The sequence below is a fragment of the Elaeis guineensis genome, chromosome 3 (genome assembly GCF_000442705.2).
Source record: "Elaeis guineensis isolate ETL-2024a chromosome 3, EG11, whole genome shotgun sequence".
In the NCBI taxonomy this organism is placed as follows: Eukaryota; Viridiplantae; Streptophyta; class Magnoliopsida; order Arecales; family Arecaceae; genus Elaeis; species Elaeis guineensis.
The window spans coordinates 126,348,601-126,373,719 of NC_025995.2; the positions used below are offsets into that span (position 1 = coordinate 126,348,601).

Below are 25,119 nucleotides of genomic sequence, written 5' to 3' on the forward strand. Positions count from 1 at the left end.
CTATGCCTCGTTCATGGCTAAACAACGTTGGTGGAATTATGATCTTAATCTAGCATGTTGATATTGCAGCAAGTTTGTAGATTCTGAAGATGGGAGAGTGGAAATTCGCATCAAAATATTCGTTATAGCATGATTCTGGTGGTGAATTCGGCGGGTTACTGGACAATTTTCAAAGTTTTAACATAAATAGAGGCATCTTTTGTGCAGTTGTTTATCAAGAACCTATTGGAGATAGAACGGGGAACTCTCATACCTGCCTGCTTTGATCCTATATGTGTAGGCTAATTGATTAGCAACTGTACCAGACACATGCCCTTCTAAAGGAAGAAGTTTTAGCCAGTGATCATCCATCCATTTGATGATTGGGCTGGGAATGCTGTTGTCCTGCGAAGGGACCATAATATCATACGTAATGTCGACTGGATTTTGGATGACATAAGTACAACCATTGAAAAGACTTTATCCTTTCTAGTGTTCGCAAACATTAGAGATGGGAGCAGAATATTGACCTGATTGGACTTAGATTGCACTGCATTTCCTAATACTCCTAAATTTAGATAAGTCGAAGTCGATTGTGGCAATATAATCTCAATTGTTACAGTTCTTTTGCTTTGCCCCTTTTATGTATTCCACTTCCATGTATTTTTGTTATATAGTAGTTGTCGTGTTTTGCCATACTTTTGGAAAGCAAAGAACTTGATCGACAAACCATTTGGTATAGAAATGACTCCCTTGATTGTTATGGAGTCAATCTTGTGCTAAATGTTGCACCATATGCCTTTGCCTTCCTATGCATGTCTCCCGCTTTTTCTAATCCTTGAAATGTCAAAAGTTGATTTTCACTTCGCAACGAGTTTCATATATTACTTGACAGCTATTCTTCATCGAAAAAGCTATTCCGCAGTTAGTATCCTAGCTTGTTATTTTTCAGTTGCAACATCCCTATCTGTGCTGCCGTTGAATTTGTGATCATAGCAATTTTCTTGGTTGTACATGTTTTTCCTCTTTTTTTTTGTACGTTTGGATTTCAAGAATTCGGTCGAAGTACGATATAGTTAATCAATTCCTTAACAGACAAGATCTTTTAAAGATGCTGTAAGCAAGATGCTTAAGTGTTACTTTAGGATTCATAACACCACATATTTTGTACCTGGCAACACCATAATGGTCATTCAAGTTATTATCAGGTTTGGCTAGATTATTTTTGAAAAAAAATCTAGAACAAAGATTAAAATTGTCATTGTATCATCCAAAATCAACTAGAATAGCATGCCATGGCTCTCAAGAGGAAAGCAACTTGGAATCATTCCTGATGGGCTATGTGCTATTTCTGCAAAAGTAGATGTTTTACGAGGCCATATTCTGATTTTATTCTTTTGCTTATACTTTCTACTGAGAGCTAAATCTGATTTTCTATATAAAACCTTGTCATCGTTGCTCTTTGTTTAGACTATTCTCAGGTAGTGGGAAATTTGAAGGTTTTTTCTTTGGTTACATGATCTCAAAAAATGTCACCAATAATATAGGCTTTGATCCAATAAGTAGGGATCATTTTTGATGGTTAGATTGGTTACTTAGCTTCTTTTGGATTATTAGTTTATTGATGTAATTAGTAATCTATTCTAGCACGCAGATTTACACAGTTACACCATGAAGACTGGATGATAATGATAATATACTATTAGGCGTGCTATATGCACAAGCAAAGTCATTTAGCAGTTTTTTGCACTGTATCTTTCATGAAAATATCTTTTTCAGCTAGTAGGCTATTCTTGACACCCGAAAAATGTGACAATGTCCTGATGATATCAACTTTGATCATCCTAGGAATGGAAATCTGAGTGTTACCACCAGAAGAAGCTTATTGACGTTGAGTGGAATCTTATGCATGCTGGAAGACCATGGAGAAAATGCAGCAAGCAAACTGAGACTAGGCAAGGTAATGGACTATTATTTTGAGTTTTGCCAATTTCTTGAGTTATTCTCTGTGGTTCCTCTGCTCAGTTTTTTTTTGCAACATGGATGCTGTACTCCCTAAAGTTTCCTGTGGAACAGGAACATCTAAATCTCTGAGTTTTTTTCCCCTGAAATCTTTTGGGTTCCTTTGAAATTCTGAGCTATCTTTGCTGATTTTCTTTGATTTACTAGTTAAATCATAACTGATCGTACCATTTTTGCTGCTGTTTGTGCTGCATAAGAATATGTGCTTATGCAACTCTCTTAGTAGTCAATCCATAGTAGAATTTGGCAGAAGGGATTAACTAGTAAGAACTGATCTGTTACCTTTATTTGAGGTTGATGGCTGTTGATGTCATCATCCCAGTTGACTGCCATTGTCACCAAAGTCATTTATGGAGCCTTGATTCCATAATTTTTGAAAGGAAGGGGTGGGGTGGTTTGTATATAAGCCATTTTTAATTCAATTGGACTAAGTTTTAGCAACCTTTGTTTTGATCATTGGCTTCAGAGATGCTAAAACAGCAGACTTCTTTCCTTAGTGTGCCCTGACATTACATGATAATGTATTCCTCACTTGTTTTATTATCTTTTTTCTGAAAAAAAAAACTTTTATCACTTTTTCCTGATTTTTAAACTAGAAATCTAAATGTCAAATTAAAATGCCATATTTTTCCATGACTGAAACTGGATGGTTGCAATCGGGACCTACATATAAATCAAGTTTTCAACCCTCGCTTCTGAGTGGTTGTAATATTTCTTTGTTCTTTTCATCAGATGTTTAGTATTTAAATATTGCATCTTACGTTACAAATTTTATGTGGTGTTTATTATTTCTGACATATTCCAGTTGTAATAAAACTTGTTTAGGATGTTCAGCATGTGGTTGAGCAGTGGAAATTTCCTCTTGTTGTCGAAGAGCTAGAGGAATTTGAAGGAAGGAGGAAAAAGTGATCGCTGTCAAAGGGAGAGTTGTTTGAATTGGCCACCACATGTAAGAAAGTCTACGAAGATGAGTTTGATCATATAGATGACTCCCATGTAAAAATCCAGAAGTGCAAACTGATGCTGATGAGGAAGACAACAAGGATATGCAAATCAAACGCGATGATGCAGGGTCTGACAGTAATCAGACGATTGAAATGATCAAAGAAGAAAAAGATTTTGCTGGCAAAAATCTTCTGGGAATTATGAATAGTAAGAAAGTCGGGAAAAAAGATATTATTCAAAGAGGATCAAGCTAGGTGGAAGTCCGCTAGTATCTTTCTTAATGCCATTTTATTTTGTTTAGCTGTGTTGCCATTTTCCAAGTTGCAAAGAAGGGGATGAATATGGTAACGATTTTTAGTTTAAGTTGTTTTTTCACTGATGGGTACAGGTGTTAATATTCCCAATAGATTGTGACAACATTGTAGGTGATGAATTTTCAACGTATCATCTGGCTGTCACTTCCTAGCCTGTGTGGTTATTGTGTGCTCCGTCTTGCTGTATCATTTGCTTTTCTACTTATCATTCGAGTTGGTAACGTGATTTTGAAAGCGTGATGATGGAATTTTGTGTGACCAAAAATTGCTAACGTTGAATGTTTCCATTCCACTTCAACCGAAGTTGTGGTCGGAATTTGCACGGGCACGTTAGCCATAAGAGTGGTAAGGTCATAGACGCGGGATATGATGAAGCCAGCTCGCAATCGCCTCGAGCTGTTCTCTCCCACGGTGATACCGGTCTCTTGATCACGTCCTGACCTCAAACTAGCAGACATTTGCCCGCCCAGCCCGGGAAAGAAAAGCTCAACCATCAAAAGGGGAAAAACGTATGTCAGGTGCCCTGAAGGAAACAAACACGTCAAATAATTATATAAAACATACTTACGGATTCGTCGTTGCATGAGCAGTCAAGTCGTACATGCATATTTCGACATCTTATTTTAGGAGGAGGTAGGTGTGCATAAAAAAGCATTAACTTTCATCCTCACCCAGACTACTCTTGAATCAGCCAAATTTTCAAGAACAAGAGAACCTTTAAAACGAAAAAAAAGGCAGATACCTTTAATATAACCATATTTATTACCCTTGTAGCCGCTGACTAAAAAGGAGAATACAGATCATACAAAACGTTTGATTACACAAAAAGGGAGCATCACTTGACCAGTGGATAGCCACACCAGAGGATGCTAAACGCCTCTCCTAGTCCTAGGAATATCCGGCCTCCATCCCATCCCACTCTGCACGGCTCCTATGTTTGGCACAGCATGAAATTGCGCATCGCTGGGATGGGCGCTATAAAGGGACGGCTGCATCAAGCCATTTACAGGCAAACTCACATCAGCGGGCCCTCTAGCCGACGAAAACCAGAGGCTGGGTTGCTGCCTCCCAGGATGTGCATTTACGATGCCAGGCACCATTCCAATCTGGGGTTGCTGTGGAGGCATAGGCAGCGGTGCAGCCGACGATACAAGCTGCTGTGGTGGGGTGTAAGGTTGGAACGGCAGCAGCTGCTGTGGAACTGATGCCAGATGCTGATTCATTTGGAAAGGCTGCCCAGTTTGCTGTGGATAGACATTGAATTGTGGAGGGGGAGGTAGAGGTGCTTGCACCTGTGAATGGTTATCTGGGTTAGGCTGCCACTCTGGAATATCATCATCATCATCATCATTCCATGGCTGGATTTCAATTGATGGTTTCTTTACAATCTCACCCTGCCCATATTTGTATACCAGTTCTCTCATTTGATCCACCGGCCGAGCATGTGGCAACACATGCCGACGGCTCACAGGCACCCCAGCAGGTTGAGATGGAATAGGTTCCGAATCTTTTAAGCTACCATGAACAAAATGAAATTCAGGAAGGTCATCTTCCTCCTTAGCATCCCCTGGACCAAAGCCAGGGGGTACATCATCAAATGTGTCATCCTCGGGTGGTGGGGCAGGATTGGTAGGTGTGTCTGGAGGGAGGGATGGGATTGACGATCTAGGAGTAGAGCTAGAATCAATATTATGCTGTTTTCTTGAACTCGACTGTTTCTTCGTGCTACCGTGCTTGTGGTGTGAGGACAACCTAGGTGATACAGTCACATAAGGCCTTCTCCATACAACCACGCCAATGAGACCATCCACAGTTGACTGAAGGGTCTCCGCATGCTCGTTTGGAAGACACCTCCCAAGCATTTCAATAATTCTGGAGTGAGGAGGGCAGCAGTATAATTCCACTCCCGGGGCAGGCTCAGCAAATCCTACTCTCTCATCTGCAATGTACGACTCAATCGTCTGCAACCAATAATAGGAAAAAAGGTCAGAGAACATGAGAGCTACAAGCTGTTGTTAGATGTAGAGAAGTACAACCTCAGACAGGTTCAAGCGACCACTCTCGGCAGAACCATCCCTCCAACAGAACTGGACAATCTGCAAATCATGAACAGATGGTATGAATAGGAACAGCAGTGACAGTGTGACTAAGCCCAACGACTAAATAGAAAAGCATAAAGCTGGTTTCAGAACACGTCTTGTGATTGGATCTCCCTCATCAATGTGACGTCAAGCCAGTCATATCGACTAAACGTAATATCCCTCTTACTTTGGTTATGCAATGAAAGATGCTAATAAAGACCCCAATTGACGAGATTTTTGGAGAAACTCAAGGGTGCATTGGCTTTGCATTGCCCATCACCTGGTCTCTTTTCTATCCTCTTCCCCAAACGTAACTACTATCTTCTTTTGTTCCTTTTTTGTCTTCATTTTTCTCCGTTGCTGTATTTTTTATAATTTCATTTCATTTCCATATTTGTTCTCATTCTATCCTCCTTGTCATTCTGTACCACAAACGGAGGTGAAAACTCTAAAAACTGATTCAAAGACCCACAACTGAACTCCATGATCACACTTATGTATCAGCAAAATTTACTTGTTTGAAGTACTCAAACCTGTACCTGAAAAAGGCTAGAGTACATATTTTATTTAGTCTGGACCATGAACTTAACATCCATTCAGAATTCCCGACCACTAATTGTTTCCTTCGTAAATCCTCTAGTTGCCTTTTTAAAGTGATATCTTCATCTCTTTTAACTTAATACATTCCCTCTGCCTTTCATAATTTTCTTTCAAATCTAAAGCTAAATTTCAAGTCTGATAATTCACATACATAACCCAAATGATACAATAACCAAGAATGTTTTCTCAATCCTACATTTCGAAATCAGACTGTTAACAGTCATGCCAAAGAAATTTGGAAAAAAAAAAAAGGTAGAAAACACAAATTTGTTACTGCTTTTACTGTTGGTCAAAACACCATTAAAAAAAAATTCTGAACCCAAGTACCCTTCTAGTATCAATGGACATTGTGATGAAGTCCACCTCAAGGTTTGTAAAACTCAGTTTTAAAATATCATGATTATGGGTCCATACGACATCAAGTAGCATCAACTATAATTCCTCATTCATGTTCTCTGATCCAGTTTTCATTTACAATTCAAAACAGATGGCATTTGTGCAACTCTTCACTATCATGATGAGTCAAAGTTACCATAATAGTTATTCAACAATGTCAATGGATTGACAATTCATTTGAATATCTACACCGACTCATGAATTTCCATGAATATTTACATGGGACCCTAAAGGCTAATGGTATGAGACGTTCTCAAATGTTACAAAGGAGATATAATCACCATCATGGCTGGTCGACTAACTCAACAACAAGATGCATTTTTTTAAGCGCTTTGGTCCAAGATATTTATATTGTCATCCCCTTTTCTTTTTGCCATCATGTTTCCCAGTGTATTGAATATCATTTCACTGCCTTTTTATACTCTTCACACGCAAACACATTTATTGGTAAATTTTGATGCATAAAGACTACACCTCATACTGACAGGCAAAAGATTCAAAGGAAAAGTCTAGGAGAAGATATACCATTCATAGATTGAGCAACTTGTCAAATAATAAAAACAAATATCCAATTGAAAACCATGATTTTCAATAAAATATTCAAGAAAGATCAAGAAGGCCTATGAGTAACATGATTCAAGATAAATCTCTTGCATACACCATTGGTAAGTGAGCAACTTGTCAAATAAAATATACCATTGATAGGTTGATAAAAGAGGAAAAAAAAAAAAAAAAAAAGAAGTCCCGGTAAGTATCATGATTCAAGAGAAAATCTCTTGGATATTACACGTAAATGGAAGTATATCACATCAACACAAGAAAATAACCACAACAAATCCATCACATTAAAAAGTTAGCATTTTAGTTTAACTAAGAAAAAGTTTGACAAAAACTGAGTGAGTATGTCTCGCAATAGTTTTCAGAGAAATTTGATGTTGTGGCATCCCTAACAGCTCATCTAAATTAGGTCAATCAACAATAAATGCAAGACAATATGCTCGGATGATATTAAATTTGATTAGCCTTCAAGTACTGGAAGTTCGAGGTGACGATGACAGCAATCACGAAGATTGCGAGCATAATTTCTTAGCACAAGTTAGATGAAGATAAAAGAAACATTACAATAGTGCATCAGCTGGTTCATCTTCTACAGCTTTTCTATCATGGGCATGTTTAATAGTTTAAATATACAGAAAGGATGCAGTTAATTACAGGACCAAAAGACTCCAAGCATGCACTCAAGCTAAGCTATTAAACAAAAACTAATAAGAAAAATTAAAATAAATGAGGCTGAAAATTACCATAACTGCACGGCTTCGAGATAGAGGAAGCTCTTGGAGGAACTTTTCAAAAGCATCCAGTCTAACTCTTCCCTTAATCTCAAGAAGGCTAGGCCACTCCTGTGTAGATTTTTCTCACCACTGTAAAGGAGCAGAACAATAAGACATATTACTGATATCATTCATACACAGAGAACCATTTTACTGATTAGACATGCAGCCACAAACTTAATAGCAGTATACTTGCATAGTTTCCCGCCTTCAAACACACAGGTGATGAATCAGATGATACGAGAACAAGAAAATATTATCAACTATCAGAATATCGAAAATAACTAAAGCTAACAGAACAGACTTTCAAGCTTGACACCTATGATCATAACATTCCTATATGCAATGACACTGATAACTCAGTAAACCAACAACACTGTGGCATACCACACACCTTCTCATCCCAATCCGATTTGCATTGGTACAGCTGTCTGCCAATCATGAGGGCATATTGTTCAGCATACCATATCAGTACATGTCCAGTACACCTTTGTACCATGAGATTTGAGACCTTCCTGTGCAAGATTTGCCATCTCGGTACCAAACCCATTTTGGTATCGTCCTATTATAATGTCAGTACTGCCAGTACGCCTGGTACACTATCCAATTTGGTATACTGAGTGTCGGTATGTCCTCCTATACATATACCAGTTTGATATCGATACAGTCCAATTGGTACGCACTCGTACTGATCGGTATGGCAAACCTTGTTCCTATGTTTTAGCCTATAGACCAAAAGCTTGGCATATAAGCTTTATGGCTGTCAATCCCCCTTTAGCTAAGCTTGCTTTCTTAAATAATTTATAAAAAAAAAAAAAAAAACTTTCATTCATATTCAAGGACAGGGAGACTGCACACAGATTTCGACTTGCAGGGCCAACAACCGTGAACTCCTAGCATTTCTAATTAAGGTGGCCCTAACAAATGGATGGAAAATGGGGAAAAAGAAGTGCACTTAAAGTATAGTTGATACGACCTGTAAAATAGTCAAAAAATACATTAATTAAACCCCAATTAGACATATAACTAATCAAGAGCAACAGCTATAGACACAAAATCTTCTATAAATCTGCAGTCAACTAGACAACTAGTATCCTTGTAAATCGTAAAGACTGCTCTCACTACAGAGCATAGATATTATAGTTGCCAAGCTTGGAACAGCAATCAACTTCTCGTTTCTTTCCCAATACTTTTGTGAACATATCCGCTAGTTTATCCTTGAATCTTACGATGTGAGGGACTGAAGGAGTTCTCTACCTTCAAACTTTCATGAATAAAATGATACTGCAATACATAAGATTCTCATTAAGAAATAAGTTATTGACAATGAGCACTGCTCAATGGTCATCCTAGTGTAGCACTGAGAACCCATCTAACTAGGAATTTCATTTATGCAAGTAAAAGTTTCAACAACAAAACTTCAACATCTACCTCAATATTAAAGCTACGACACTATGTCACCAATTTACCAACAAAAATGCAACTCCTAGTGTTAAACCTGTCTACCAGTTTGCATACATAATTTTGTCTGCATTATATGCTTTTTCCTAGAATTCCCTTCATATGTGGAGACAAAACAAATAGAATACTACACGAGCATCCAGCATTGAGTGCCACGCCGGTGAACACAGAGCATATGGTACATAGTGTTGTGAACCATATATCCACAGTATCGGCTCATCTTGCTTAGGGAACCATATCACATGTACGTGACACACTGGTATAGAAGCAGAGAATTTGTGCTTAATTTTCTACATTATCTGCTCATTATAGGCCGGTTTGAATGCCGAGAGATCAAACTGGTGCAATGAGATCTCCGCAATTTTATCAGCAGAACCTCGGTTGCGAAGTCAAGCTGAAAGTCACCCGTTCAAAGAGATCAAACCGATGGGGCTCATGCAAATGAGTGGATTCATGCTAATGGTTAGGTTTGATGTGGGTTTCAGATGGAGCTGATACAGGTACTAACAATGTTAAATGCTGATTAGGTCACAACTATCACTATTAAGTAACTAGTACAAACTGTTAGAAGGTATTGCCATTGACATTGCTATTCATAAAAAAAATAATACCTCCAATATTGTCATTATTGTATTTAACACATCATATTTATTTTTAAATAGTTAAAAAATAGTAACTGCATATGCACCCATACATGCAAACCACATGCAGTCCCCTGACCGCCTGAAAATTGCAGCCACTTTTTAAAACACCAAGGACAAGATAAATCACCTCCATAAATGAATTAGTTGTCTCTCAAAATCAGGATTAATTGTCATCAAAGCTGCCCCAATTCTTCAAAATGTCACCTTTCCACCATAATCTTAAACCAAAAGCTTATAGCACAAAGATCTTATCAAACTGACAAGAGCTTCCAACATCCAAACAGGCAAGCGTATTGTTTAGTGCACTTAGATTACTGTCTTGACTTGTATCTTTACATATTTAATTAAATATATCTTTAACTTTTCATGTTGAAAATTGAGTTAACTATTATATTGTTTGTGATTCTAGTCTAAGATAACATACATATAAAAGTCAACAGCTTCTTCAGATAATGTACTGCACACACTTAGGAGCTTTATTGTCAACAACCAAACATGTTTGTGATATCAGGAACTTCACATGCTTGGATGGGTCAAAACTTGTCTGGTAGTTCAAAACATTTCCAAACTTCACTAGGACTGAGAGAAAATAAGGGTTTTAAATTGCCACATCTCAGTACATCAAACGCGTGTATCCTCTGGTAGCTTATCTTTTTCATGCTGACAAAAAGTTCAAAATGATGGTACTTACAATTTGCAAGTCCACTCTATTATTGGGTACAGGAATATGGCAATTGATAAGAAACTCAATTTTCATGTTGAAAATTGAGTAAGCTATTTTATTGTTTAGTGATTATAGTCTAAGATAGCATACATAAGCTTCTTCAGATAGCATACTGCACATACATTGGAGCTTGAATTTCAACAACCAAAACATGTTTGTGATATCAGGAACTTCACTTGCTTGGATGGGTAAAAACTTGTCTGGTAATACAAAAAGCTTCAGCAGAAGGATATTGAGAGAAAATGAGGGTTCTAAATCGGCACATCTCAGTACATCAAACATGTGCATCATCTGGTAGCTTATCTTTTCATGCTGACGAAAAGTTCAAAATGATGATGCTTACAATTTGCAAGTCCCCTCTATTGTTGGGTACAGGAATATGGCAACTGATAAGTAACTCCATCCAATGCGAACTCTTCAAACTCTAAAGCAAAGTACTCAATAGCTTTATCAGACCTAATCAGTTTTTTTTTCCATTATTAAATGGTGGGTTTAACGATGCCATGATGGTGAACACTACAAAATTTAACATGAGATAGAGCTGAGTTATGTTTCAATTTTCAACAAAAACTAATGAAATACTTATCAAACCCACCATGATTTAAGTATTCATAAACAAACTCAAATATGAGAGGATCTGAAACTAAAGGCAAAAATTTTTCATCACACAATAGCTTAGAGAAGAATGTTGGTATATAATATTACAAAATTGATCCAGAATCCGAGATCAATGACCAAGCCGGCAGAGTCACTAGTAAGGAGAGACAATGTACACTAAGCATATATTAGAATGCAACAATAAATATGCCAAGCTGACATGCCCTTCATAAATCACACCTTTTGGTCTATATTCCTAGATTATAATATAACTAACAAATTGAAAAACAAAGGTTAGACTTAGTGGAGTTTACCTCCTCGAAGTACAGAGAAAGAAAACCTGGGATTAATTGAAGGAAAGGATGATGTTAGAAATTCAAAGCAGTACCATTTACAGGATGTTCATACGACAAACGCATCTGCCAGTGTTCTAAAAGACTGCTGTGGTATGTGGGAGCAGTCAAAGGACCACAAATGTGGGTCGCATATGCAGGTGCATATACAGTTACCATTTTTTTAACTTTTAAATCTAATAATAATTAATCATTCGTGCTTATCACTTAGCACATAAGAGCTATGAGCAATAATTATAAAAACAACATTTTAATATTATCACCTGTATTAGGCCCACCTAAAACTTACATCGATGCTAACCATCAGCTTGAACCTGCCTCATCTGCATGAGCCCAAATCAGAGGGGACCATATATGTGGCTCCAATATAGTGGCTCACATGCAGCTGTATAATACTAAGCAGACTGAATATGTAGCCACATAATGCTAAGTGGACCACTTTTACGGTCTATATGAAGTATGAACACATTTAGTAACTGCATATAGGCAATGTGGTGCACTCAAGGGAACACATACACATGCAGTTGTATGAACCAAATTTAAAAACATTAGTTTCTGAATCCCTTTGTCCCAAATCAAAGTTTTGCACGATTGCAAACGATGATGACCATTCAATTCCAACAAATCAAATCCATTTCTATGTCAACCAGGCAACTCTTGATCCAAGACAATGGATGTAGAATATCAAGGGAAACATGATATTTTGATGTTTCAAGTTGCAAGCTTCAGAAGAACCTTCATATTAAAAGTGCCTTTTTTCTGGTAGAACAGACATATATCACCAAGAAACGCATGCACGGTAACATTATCTGATTGAGTCTTCATCACACAAATGAGCATGACGAACTTAAGTGTCAAAACCAACTGACTCCCTCCACTAACTACTTGAGCATCATCAACACATAGAGCTTGCATAACATCCATCCAGATTCACACAAACACCAGATGAAAAAGTACAACACCGTGCAATGAAACCAACACCAATATACAAATGAAATAAAAAGGGTAAGAGATAAAAATGCAACCTAATGATCCAAAAGGTGGCGCTCATATGTGACCTTTGGAACTTATGTATGAGTGGAGCGCCTAAATATTAATTAGAAAATTAGAAATAATTCATATAGATTCAAAAATATTAAGTGTTAGAGAATGAGAGAGAAAAGGTGGAAAAGGCAGCAAGAAGCAAAGAAGAGAAAGGACTTGAGAGGAAAACTATGGGAGGCAACGAGAAAGAGCAGAGGTACTGCAGCATGCAATGGCAGCTAAGAACAGTGGCAGCAGTAGCAAAGAAGAGCAGCAATACAAGGAAGTGAGTCAAGACACCAGAGGAATTATGCCACCATCTAAAGTGGGGAATCACCAACTTTCTGACTTCTCCGCCCCTCATCTCCTCTCCCATCAATTAAGCATGAAATGGTTAGGGACCAAAATAAAAATCAATGCTTTAATACCCGAACAACCCGCTGGAATATGACAAATCTGCTAAGTATGCTTTGTGCAATGCACAAGACCCTACTGGATGCCTATCAGCCAATTGGCAACCATGACATGTCCTAACCACATATGGAACACCAAGGCCATAAGCAAGGCGCCACCAAGGGCCCACCTCCCAACATAAGTAGGGGTGGCAACAGGTCAAGTTTGGATCAATCAACCAAAACCCGCACCCACCCCGCCATGAAAAATCCATACCTATACCCAACCCATATCCGTCTCGGATCGGATCGGGTCGGGTAAAATAGAAAATCCAGTTTAGATCAAATCGAGTATACCCATTTTGCCTCAGGTCGGGTTGTATCGGATCGGATCAGGTCGGCTCGGATCGGGCCTCATCAAAATCCTTCATACCCTAAAAAAAGAAAAATCATTCTTCTTAGCAAGATTAAGCTCTCAAAACCTCAAGGGATCAACTCACACCACCATATATCTCTTTTAGGTGCTCCCCTTCCCCACGGATCTCTTTCAGATGCTCTCCTTCCCCACAGATCTCCCCTTCCCCACGGATCTCCCTCAGGTACTCCCCTTCCCCATGGATCTCTCAAAGAAAGAATGAAATGAAAAAAAAGGAAGAGAAAAAAAAAAACCCCTCCCCTTCCCCACGGATCTCTCAAAGAAAGAATGAAATGAAAAAAAAGGAAGAGAAAAAAGGGAAAAACCCATCCAATCTTCCTTAATGCTCTCCTTCTCCACAAATCTCTGAAATAGAGAATAAAATGAAAAGAAAACGAAGCAAAAAAAAAAAATGCAATCTATGTGGAAAAGGGTCTTACCTACTAATCATTTTTTGTATTTCCTTTGCTTTCGTTGATTATTTCTATGGTTTTGCATGGTTTTTCCTTTGTTTTTTTTCCATCCATAAGAGCCTCAATCAAGAGAGAGGCGTGAAGCTTTTTTTTTTTTTTCCATCCACTAGAGTCTCAATCGGGTGGGATGCTTGGAGCGGTCAAATAGGAAAGCTTAGATATTGGCCAGTGTTTTGTTTTGGGTCTTTATATTTAAGGTGTTTAAATGGTAAGATTTTGTATTGGGTATTTATATATATGAGTTTAAATAATATTTATATATAGCAGATCGGGTTCAGGGCAGGGCATACAATTATCCATACCTGACCCGAATCCGCTTCAGATTTTTTTCCTAAAACTCATACCCACCCCGGATTATAATCAGATTGAGTAAAATCCACTCCATTCGGGTTGGGTCGGACAAAATTGCCACCCCTAAACATAAGCCACCAGGGCTGCTTTTCTTTACAGACTTGAGGACAACAACACATCTCATTGGCACTTCGTCTCGTAAAATCAGGTCAACATACAATCTCTTGAAGGAAAATAATTAAAGAAATGAAAAGGCAATAAATTATATGAATATATGAATGCATCAAAGAAAGAAAAGAGTGGAAAAAAGAATGGAGATAAGAGAGAGACAGAGACAGAGACAGAGAAAGAGAGAGAAGCACTCAGTCTATAGCTGATTCATCCCTGTTAACATTATTAAATATTCAAATACATACTACCATGTATGCAGAACACAAATGTGGGTAAGGTTAAAAAAGATGGGTCTGTATACTTGTAACAACTAATTAGCCCAAATCAATTATTTAAGGCCTGAATACATTTCAAATAAAGAGTAAAAGCCCATTAAAATGAATTCAGTAATAACAAGCTTTTGACATAAATTTAGCAACTCTCATAAAAAAATAAATTGAAACTGCAAAACTCAACATACTGCAACACAACTAATAAGCATATTACTCCAAGAACAATCAAGTTCATAATATATGCAAGATAAAATAATTAAGCCAGAAGGATATCTTAAAAAGAACATCATACATAATTCTTGAATATTTATAACCATAAATCAAACTGTATCCATTAATTCTGGTTGGCTCAATAAAGACCTTTCCATCATGTCCCCAGTTATTTGTTCTACTTCGGCTAGATCTAATTTTAGCACGAGAACTTACGTTATTTTAGCAACTAAGATCAAGAATTTCACATGTCAATGCCTCTTCTTCTCTGGTCATTCTATGCACATACAAACCCCTCTTTATTCATAGCACTAATATTTAGAAAAATTAGAAGTTATATATCTCTGAAACCATCCATGAAATATTGGAATAAGAATATCTGAATAAATGTGTGTTGTGTCAAATCATGCAGCAACAATTTTAAAACAGACATCAACTTGCAGATAATACTACTTATTTCCCTAGCACAGATGTGAAGTAACAAATTACAAGAAATGATGACTGCTTGTACTACCCAGATTCGTCTGCCTAGTTAAGCTACCAGACATCACACAAGCATAGGAGATCTTAACTAAAGATGCATCTTAATCTTTACATGTCGGAACAACTGCATTTAGAACCATGCTTCTTTCTTGTACGGTTAGATAGGTCATGTTTAGGTTCAAAAGGAAACACAAACAAAGATTAATGTCATTCCTCTGTTGGTCTCTATAACTAAATACTTTATATAACTAAATACTACAACAAGTAAAACACTTACTATGGAAATTCATGGTTAAACTCAAGCCATCCATATACAAGTGTTCCGTAAAAGCATAGCTCAGGATTGAATTAATCCAGACGGTCGTACCAGTGCAACCATTGAGATTATATTCATGTAGCACAGACGAATGCAAAAATTTTACAAGTTGAATATAAACTTAAAATCATACAGGAAAATCATATAGGCAGCTTAAAAATTATCATGGCCAAACGCCTTGTTCATATTCCAGGTTATATTAAATTTATGATAGTGATTTTACTCACTGCAAAAATTGTATAAACATGGTAAAGAAATCTTAGGTACCATAATATTTAAAAAGCTGGAAGAATTTGCCATGGAAAGAAAATACAGTAAAACAAACCTTCTGAAGGAGCCAACAACTGTTGCCAGGGAAGAAATATTCAATTGAATTACACCTTCCCATATATTATCAGTTGTCAAAGCAATTTCAGCAAAGCAGGTGTCCGACTGAACATCAACAGAATCACGCTTCGAGTTATTATCGGTCTTTGTATGCTTCATAGCCACTTCTTGATGACTGTTATTAGTGTTTTCCATGGGATCCTTTAAAGAGGTGTCTGCAAGACCCAACTTAGAACCCAAGTCATCTTTTGAAGAATCTGACTTCGACTGTAGGCTATCTGATGCAGCATTTTGTTTAGGTCCCAAACACTCCGATGCAGGAACTGTCTCAGGCTCCAAGCTATCTATGTTCTTTTCACCAGAACTAGGGCTTTCTTGTAATGTTTCCATTGATAAATTCTCAAATGGTGGTTCAGAATCTAGAGCCTTCATGAACTCATCCAGAGAAACTATTGGAGGAAGCAACTCTGTATCCTTTATTTCATCCACCATGAGTTCTTGCATAAGATCAGTTTTCTCATGCAGAAGCGTGTCTAAATTGCTTGATAGGTTTTTGTCAGCTGAATTAGCCTTTTCAGCTGATTGCACACTTTCAGATGACTTATATTCCTTAGGTTTGGACAAATTCTGACCTATTTTATCATTGGCTCTTGAATGAATCTGCGATTCTTCATGAGGTTTTGCTGGAACTTTAGAGAGAATGCTAGCCCCAAGTTCAACCTCCACCGAAACACCATCCACTTGTTCAACTTCAACCTGAAATTCTCCTTTATGAGTTTTCTTCACCAAGCGTCTGATATCAACTTCTGAATCTGGCAAAACAACCATCTGTGCAAGCTCTTCTGCTTTGGCTAACCGCCACTGTGAAAGTTCCTCTGAAGCAAGTTCCTCAGCAGTCATGGCACATAGACGTTCAGGGGCAATGTCACCAGACAATACTCGCTCTCTCAACTCTGGGTTACTACGATCTTTTAAATTAAACAAAAGAGACCTACCCTTTTCTTTGTATTTCTTATTAACACCACCAAATAATCTAAAAAGCTCTGCTTCAATTCTAAATGCCAGTCTTTCTGCATTTTGAAGTGCTGTTTCTTTCTTATTTCCACCCACTTCATCATGTGCTGTTTTCAGCCTTTTTGAGTCATGGTTTGTCACAACTTCAGCACTCCCAGTGTCAAGATCAGATGCCCAACAGAGCCCATGACCTTGCAAAAGTTCATCTTTGACAACAGAATTATAAATTGGCACTTCATCTGAGCTAACATGCTTCAATTGAAATTCTTGCATATCGCATTTCCCTATTTTTGTGCTGTCACCTGTATTTTCATTGGATCCGGTATCATTAGTTAAGCTAACTTCATCATGCTTCTGGACAGATTCATTGGACGTCAATGTTTCTGACAAGGTTCCATGCGATGACATATTTGAGGTTATAGAGCTTGATGCACTTAGCACAGTGGCAACTTCTCCCTTCCTTTCTGTGCTTGCAACCTCAATAAGAGTACTATTCTTTTCTGCAACTTTTTCTTTGTTCTGCTGGCCAGAGACCATAGCCAATGAAGCAGCCAATGACTCCCTCAGTTTCGACCTCACAGATTCAAATGACTCAGATCGGACCTTCGGTGGTGGCTCCATCTGTGCTGGGCGTTTGTTTTTTGATGACAACTGCTGTGAGCCTGGAATCGCAGGCCTAGCATTTTGACTCTTGGACGATGCTGCCAGCTGTTTAGGTCGTTTATTTGTTGATGATGATGGATGTGAACCAAGATTAATGGACATTGAGGTTTGGTTGTTGACTGATGGATCTGTCCCTGACAGTCCCCTGTTTGATGATGACAAGCGCTCAACTCCCAAGACGACAGGCATGGGAATTTGGGATCTTTGAGATGATTCCATATGAGTTGATTGTTTACTCATGGATAATAAATGATCTGGTCCAAGATTAACAGGCATAGAAGCTTGCACCATAGCATGTGTTAGTTGTTCGTCCACTGATGAGAGCTGTTGTGACCCCCAGCTAACAGGCACGGCACTTTGAAACCTGGGTAATAAATCAACCGGTGCAGATTGTCCATTTGTCAAGGACAACTGTTGTGATCCCAGATCTGTCGGCATGGTTGTCTGGCCCATACTTGATGGCTCCATTTCAGTAACTAGCCTGACAGTGTATTATAACTGATAGTCAATGGTAGTGACAGGCATGGTTATCAAGTGCCCATTAGCTTTCAAAAACTTCACAATTTCCTACTAGATAGCTCAATAGGCCACTGTTATGTCACATAAGATGCCTGTACTGAGATAAACATAATTTAGTGACAAACTTCTTCAAAACCCCAGTTTATGGAGATGACAAGATACACACATCAATTTTGTAAATACCAAACAACAAGGCAAAAATCAAGCTACTTTTATGGGAGGCTGACAGCAGTTGCCTGTCATTCTGAAGCAAAAAAAGAAAGTCTACCAGAGAGAAAAAAAGGCTGTTATGTGTAAAACAGCAAAAGTCTCCCACCATCTGTAAATAATAAGACCATCCAAGTTCCTAAGCTCATTTTCTTCTCTTCTATGACTAAAATAGAATAATCAACAGCCTCCTATATTCTTTGTTTTGCCATACCATAACAATTAATAATCAACCATTTGTCCTCTACTGCTGAGGTAAGCAAGTTATGTTAATGCACTTACGTCAAACTCTATTCCTTCAGAAGTACCAAACATCGAAACTCATATGCATGTGCAGGTTCCGTAATATTTCAACAAATACATTATTTCTAGCCTCAACGATCACATAGAGAATCAACCCTCTAGTTTCACTGCAATGCTATGACCACAAGACACTCCAAAAGTACATCTTGACACTACCCAACCATTCTAATTCCAACATCCAATTACAGCATTTATCCTTATGCAAGTAGATGAAGATGAAATAAAATGATCAACTTATATGCATTTGTTGGTAATCAAATGTGATCAGAACCACATTTTCAGTAACATTAATGCTAGAAAAGTATTACATGTCAAAATTTTGTTTTGAATCCAACACTCTAACAGAGCATCTTGACACCACTCACCTATTCTGATTCTATTGCATATCCGATGACAACATTTATCTCCATGCAAGTAGACCAAGAAGAAACAAAATGATCAACTTATCAGCAATTGTTGGTCATCAAATGTGGCTAGAACCATTTCTCCATTAGCAATAATGCCACAAAAGTATTTTATGTCAAAATATTGTTTTGGATTCATTAATAATGGTTTATAGCTTAATCCAGGATTTTGTGTCGATTATTAATGTCATCAAAAAATAAAATATCTCATAGAGCTTCTTTCTTTCTTTTGAGATGAATTTGATAATCTATCCTGGGGTTTGCCATCTATAATCAAGCTCACCAGCATAAACACTTTTCTTGTTTGACTAGCATACATGTCTAAACAAACTAGAACTCGTATATGAATATAGTCATGCATTTACAGGGTTCAGAGATGAAACCCACTTTGTAGCATATATCCCTCTCTTTTTTTTTTGGATGAAAGGGAGATCAAAGATCACCCAAAATTTATTAACAATTAGAAAGAGTTTATGTATAGGAATTTGTAGCATCATCAAAGATTTGCGAAGCGCATATTAACAATTAAGCTCAAAATTCATATCTAGAGCAACAGACGAGTTAGCCAGCAGTCATGTCAATCAGTATTAAGTAATTGATCGACCAATTTGACTGAGAAAATGTCAAACCAAACATCCAGCCAACAACCTCATGATGATAACAAACAAATCATAAAGCTGAATTTGTGTATCTACAAATGGAAGATCAACATCATAAAGAAGGGTTTGTTCGCAATGATGTATGTTCAGGATTAGGGGTGCAAATGAGTCAAGCAGCTTGTAAGCTGCTATGCTCAACTTCAAGTCCACGCTTGATTGGACTATTACCAAGCTCGACTTGAACTCGAGTAACTCAAATAGTTTTTCTAGTCGAGCTCGAGTAACAAGCTACTCAACTCAAAGGTTCACAAGCATAGTCGAGTATATATTTTAAATAATATTTTATTTTATTTATAATATATTATTAATTTAATATTTTTAAAATATAATATTATGTTATTTTTTGTTTTAACAATATTTCTTAATTATGAACAAGGCTCAAACTTGACCTTACTCGAATATGGCTCGATTGATATTTGAATCGAGTCGATCTAAAATATTATTTTTTTAATCTAGTCAAGTTTGAGCTTAGATATTAAGATTCGATCAATCTCAAGTTCAGTTTCGAGCTTGAATGTTTTGAACCAAGTCGAACTCAAGCCTCTAGCTAGTCAACTTAGCTCGGCCCAATTGCACCCCTATTGAGGATGACAATAGGGAATCAAAAATTGAAACCTTCTCTTTTATCCTCGTCCAATTCATACACTACTGCAGACTACCTACTAAAAAATACAAAGAATATAAACATACCAGTTATTGCATGTTTCAAAAATAACAGCCACCACTATCAAGCAAGAGGATTTTAACAAAATGTGCACATACAAAAGGGTCCAAATCAGGAGCTATTTACAAGACTAGTTTAATTATCCAATCCATAATTTTCTCTTCGAAATAGACAAAAGAAACACTTTTGGGGAGGGACAAAAGGCTTTCTTTTCTTTTCCTTATTTCTTTTTTTAGAAAAAGAGAGAGAGAGAGGGATGGATAAATAGCTTTTGTTCAGCTTGCTTTACAACAGATGAGCAACAAATCAAAATATTGTTTTATTAGGTAAACTTTCAGATCTGCAAAATCAGCAAACCATTGCTTCCCCTTGGACAATATGCTAAATGTAATCTTCCAAACAATAAAATGCTAACCATTTAGAAAAACTAACAGCTTTAAACTTCAAGGTTTCATCCTAATTTTGATGGTGCATGATGACTGATTGATATCCAAGTTCAATCGCCTTGTCGCTCATGCTAAACACCCACACAAGTAGAAACTCACAGTACATTCACCCAAATCAACAAAACAAATTGCAAAATAATGACCAAGCTTTCTAGTCCACTGAAATAATTTTATGATCTCTGGAATGATTCTGTAAGGTCAAAATACTTGTATTAAACAGATTCCTCATAAACAAGATTAACGCAAAAATCCACCTCAACAATTATCAATAAATCCCCATAGAACTAACACCTATAAATAAACTTACTGTTCCCTTGCAATTGCAAATGAACATAGAAGAATGTGTATGCTATGCATAAGAAAAATTGCATCTAAGACAACCTTTTCAATCAAAACATTTCTCAGCGGACCAATAACATATGACAAACAAGAATACCTTGCAAAAAAGAGGGAAAGAAACCAAAATCCCAGAATTTCAAACACTTAATACACTCCAATCCCTACAACCGCAAATGAACACAGAACAATGTGCATGCGATGCATAAGCAAAATTGCATCTAAGACCACCTTTTTGATCAAAACATCTCTAAGAAGACCGATAACATATGACAAACAAGAATACCCTGAAAGAAATGGAAAAAAAAAAAAGAGGAAAATCCCGGAATTCCAAACACTAAATACACTCATCTAATGAAAAAAGGTATGCAAAACTACATCAATAATGAATCACAAGTTACCTTCAACTGATGAAACAAGCGCAAAGTCTTGCATTGCACAATACTAAGAGCACGCTCACAAAAAGAATGGAAAGAAAAAGTACAGTAAAATAAAGAGGGACAGCGTGAAAACATGCAACCATAAGAAACCTGAACCTCCAAATACACATTTTCCAGCAGGATCAATCTCAGTTAAAATAAATAAATAATCATACGATCAAAACCCTATTTGACCTTGAAACAAGTCTACTCTCTGATCTATATCCACCACTTCACTTTTTCTCCATCATCCTTCGCCTCTTTTTCACCGTAGCATGGAACCAAACCATCATGCATCCCAAATCTTCTCTAAAAACTACATCTTTGAGCACAAGAAAATACTCACTCCAGAAACACGATACGCTGGAATATGCAGAGAGGGAGCGTCTGAAAAGCATGTACACCACGTGAAAGAAAAGCTCAACCTCGGGAAAAAAACATCTTTTTCGCAGCAACGAATTGATCTCAGTAGGGAAAAGAAAGAATAAATAAGGAAACCACCGTAAAATCCCGTTCTGTCAAAACCCTATTTGTCTTGCAGAACCAAGAAAAGCCCTAAATCAATCATAAAGCAGTTCTTGGACTAATCTATATATATCCCCAATCTCCGTTCCCCCGTCTCTTATCCCCTCTTTCTTGCGGCAGCATGATTCAAAACGCTCATAAATCCAAAATCTTCTCGCAAAACTACATTTTTTTAGCACACGAAAAGACCAGCAAACCCTAGATTACGTCCAGCCCAAAAAAAAGAGGGAAAAGCAAAAGAACAATCGTATATCCGAAAAGCTAGGGCACATAGGAAATGAAATCGAAGACAGAGAAGACTGCAACAGTGTGCTCACCCTCAAGGAGGAATGGACGAGGTCGGAAGGAAGAGATGCGGATTCACAGCCGTCGCGGAGCCGAGGGAAGAGAGAGCCCTAGCAGAGAGAGAAAGAGAGAGAGGCGGCGAGAGTGAAAGGCCGCGCCTTCGTTGTTAGGCTTTCGGAACTAGTCTCCAGGAGAGAGCGGGGGCTCAAGATAATGTCCCGATTTTCCCTTCTATAAAGAATTGTATACGAGCCATTGTGGGACGGCTTCTATCGAAAGCGGTTCGGCGCTTGGGCCAGACCACGGCCCACTAAGCCGACACGTTCTGGGGTGCAGATATTTTATTTGTTTAAGTAGATCAAATCTTAGATTTTAGTTTGGGCTTAATTGCCTTAACAAAATCCTATATTTTTGCATTTTTTTAATTTTAATATATTATATAATTTTTTTTCAATCAGATATACATATTTTGTAATTTGTTACAATATTGACCTACTAAAATAATATAAAAATAATAAAATAAGATAGAAATAAGGTGAAAAAACTTAATTAAATTGAAAATATGATTTGTTTATCATCTTCCTCTTATCCAAACCCCTATCCTACTCCCGATCTCTCCCCTCCCAACTCTCTCCACCTCTACTTTTTTTCTTCCTTCAAATCCCTCACCATCTTCCCCTCCCTCGCCTCTCTCTTGCTGCTACAACCTACTCTCCTTTGAGACTCCACCTGCACTCTCTTCTCATCCTATTTTACCTCTATTTTCTTCTAAATAAACATTTATGAAATTCGACGAGCAACTCTGATAAAAAGTGCAGAGATGAAAGAATAAAGCGACAATGCAAAGAAAAAAAATAGGATCTAGTGCAAGCAATGGTCGAAAAAAAATCCCATCCTTAGAAGAGCATGGGACCTCATAGCCCTCTCTATCTCCCTCATGACCTAGATGAAGAAACCCATCGGCCAAAATCTCCTCATATTCCAGATGCCTAAAAGATTCAAACTCCACAAACACTATAACTACACCTTCGTCAGAGAGTACAAGTTCTCTCTTTCTAGCACTCTTCTTGTTTGCCACCCTTACACTCCCTCGAAGAAGAAGAGTTCCTTCTTATGTCTTCTGCATGGTGGGAAAGACATTGAGTTTATTGCTAAAGAAAGTATTGGAGATAAACGGAATAAATTATCACCATGCACTAATGAAGTTAAGCAAGAGCTATTTGAGCTTTTAGAGATAGAGAAAAAGATGAATCATTATCTATTAATCATAAAGTAGAAAAGTTTATAGATAAATTCTATTAAAAGATGAGGATTCAAAGGCAGGAGTCTATAATGCACTACATGGAGATGCTTAATGATTCTTAAATTTTTGTACATTTTGCATATCTCCTCTATTCTTTTCATTAGTTTTGGTTCTCCTTTCCTCTACAGATGGTTTTTTTAGTATGTTTGACTGCAGAGAAGTGTCATATGTTTAATATTTGAGTTGTTTCAAATGGTTTATTTTATTTTATTATGTTATTTTTAAGTTATAATTAGATTGTGAAACATTGTAAGTTGATATAAGTAACACTATTATATATGGCTTAGTTTTCACTCGGTACAAAAAAAAGGACAATCTCTATTATATTTTTTTTTTTTTTCTTTCACTCCCAGCCTCCCAACCTGCAATCACGTTCACCTCATCATCTCTTTACCCTCTTCTCTCGGTGGCATCTCATCAAATACTTTGCACTTGCACTACTCAAAGTCTCCTTCAAATTCTTATCTTCAACCATCAACATCCTTTTATTTTTTTCAATATATTTGTTTCTCTTGTCTAATATATGCATCAATATGGTATTTTTGCTATAATATTAACTTGCAAGATTTTCTTATAAGATTTCTTATAGGACTTGTTGTGACTCTAAGTGCATGAGATCAAGAGAGGGTGCAGGTAGAGTCTAAAAGGAGGGTGGGAGGCAGCAACGAGAGAGAGGTGAGGGAGGAAGAGATGGCAAGGGATTTGAAGGAAGGAGAGAGGTGGAGGTAGAGAGAGTTGGGAGGGAAGAGTCTGGTAGGAGGAGAGAGGTTTGGGTAGAAAAAAGATGACAGATAAGCATTTTATTTTCTATTTATTGTTGCATCTCATTTTTGTTATTTTTTATGTTATTTACATACCTGCGATTAAACAGTAAAAGTGAACACTAGTTGACGGTAGGCCAACATTGCAACAACTTATAAAATACACATATCTAATTGGAAAAAAATCAATGAATGTACTAAAATTGAAAAGGAAAAAAGGTTTGGGATTTTTTAAGCAATTAAGTCTTTTAGTTTGAGGGTAGAACTAGTATAGAGAGAGCTTTTATAGGAGAGATTCATAAACCATGAAAGTCTGGCCCCAAATTGAATAGGACTTTTACACTTTTGGATACTTATGTAATGTATATGATGATAATTTAAGTTAGTTCCAATCATAGATGTAAAGACTGGTATTAAGTATGGCATAAAAAGTTCAATTAAAAGTGCAATTCGCGGTGTTATTCGATAATTATGGGAGAGGATTCCCTCTAACTTTCAAATTCTAAAGCTTTCAAACTCCTGACTTGGCCTATACCTGCCGATTTCAGTCCGGGCTCGCTTGTGATTCGTTGGGTTGTTATTCGGCCAAGCATCTTAGGCTGGGAAAGGGCCAGGCCCTTTCTTATAACATGTCGGCGAGTTTGCATCACATATAGCCCGATCAAATGATCTAACCTGCACCCCAAACCTTGGTCAACAAAATCACAGCTATAATTGGAGTCAAAAAACAAATAAAAGTATCAATTCTTTGTTTTGTAATTTGACGATACTTTATTTATAGATGTCAAATT

The 25,119-nt window shown here is 37.3% G+C and overlaps 1 protein-coding gene, 1 long non-coding RNA gene and 1 pseudogene across 2 annotated transcripts in view; 2 read left to right on the forward strand and 1 right to left on the reverse strand.

Annotated features, from left to right (window-relative positions):
* The window catches only part of LOC140856708 (uncharacterized), a 4,034-nt gene extending 623 nt beyond the window's left edge, over positions 1-3,411 (forward strand). Inside the window, exons 2-3 of the long non-coding RNA XR_012140287.1 lie at positions 1,828-1,939; positions 2,827-3,411. This is a non-coding gene — a long non-coding RNA (uncharacterized lncRNA). The remainder of the gene's footprint in view (positions 1-1,827; positions 1,940-2,826) is intronic.
* Positions 3,412-3,976: 565 nt separating this feature from the next.
* On the reverse strand, positions 3,977-22,483 carry LOC105040260 (uncharacterized). The gene is made up of 6 exons (XM_073254909.1): positions 22,297-22,483; positions 15,819-18,108; positions 12,317-12,324; positions 7,639-7,751; positions 5,297-5,356; positions 3,977-5,221 (listed from the first exon to the last, which is right to left on the reverse strand). The coding sequence occupies exons 2-6, from the start codon at positions 17,963-17,965 to the stop codon at positions 4,130-4,132; spliced, it is 3,420 nt and encodes a 1,139-aa protein (XP_073111010.1). The 5' UTR covers positions 17,966-18,108; positions 22,297-22,483; the 3' UTR covers positions 3,977-4,129.
* LOC140856357 (uncharacterized) lies at positions 22,257-23,629 on the forward strand (annotated as a pseudogene).
* Positions 23,630-25,119: the final 1,490 nt, after the last annotated feature.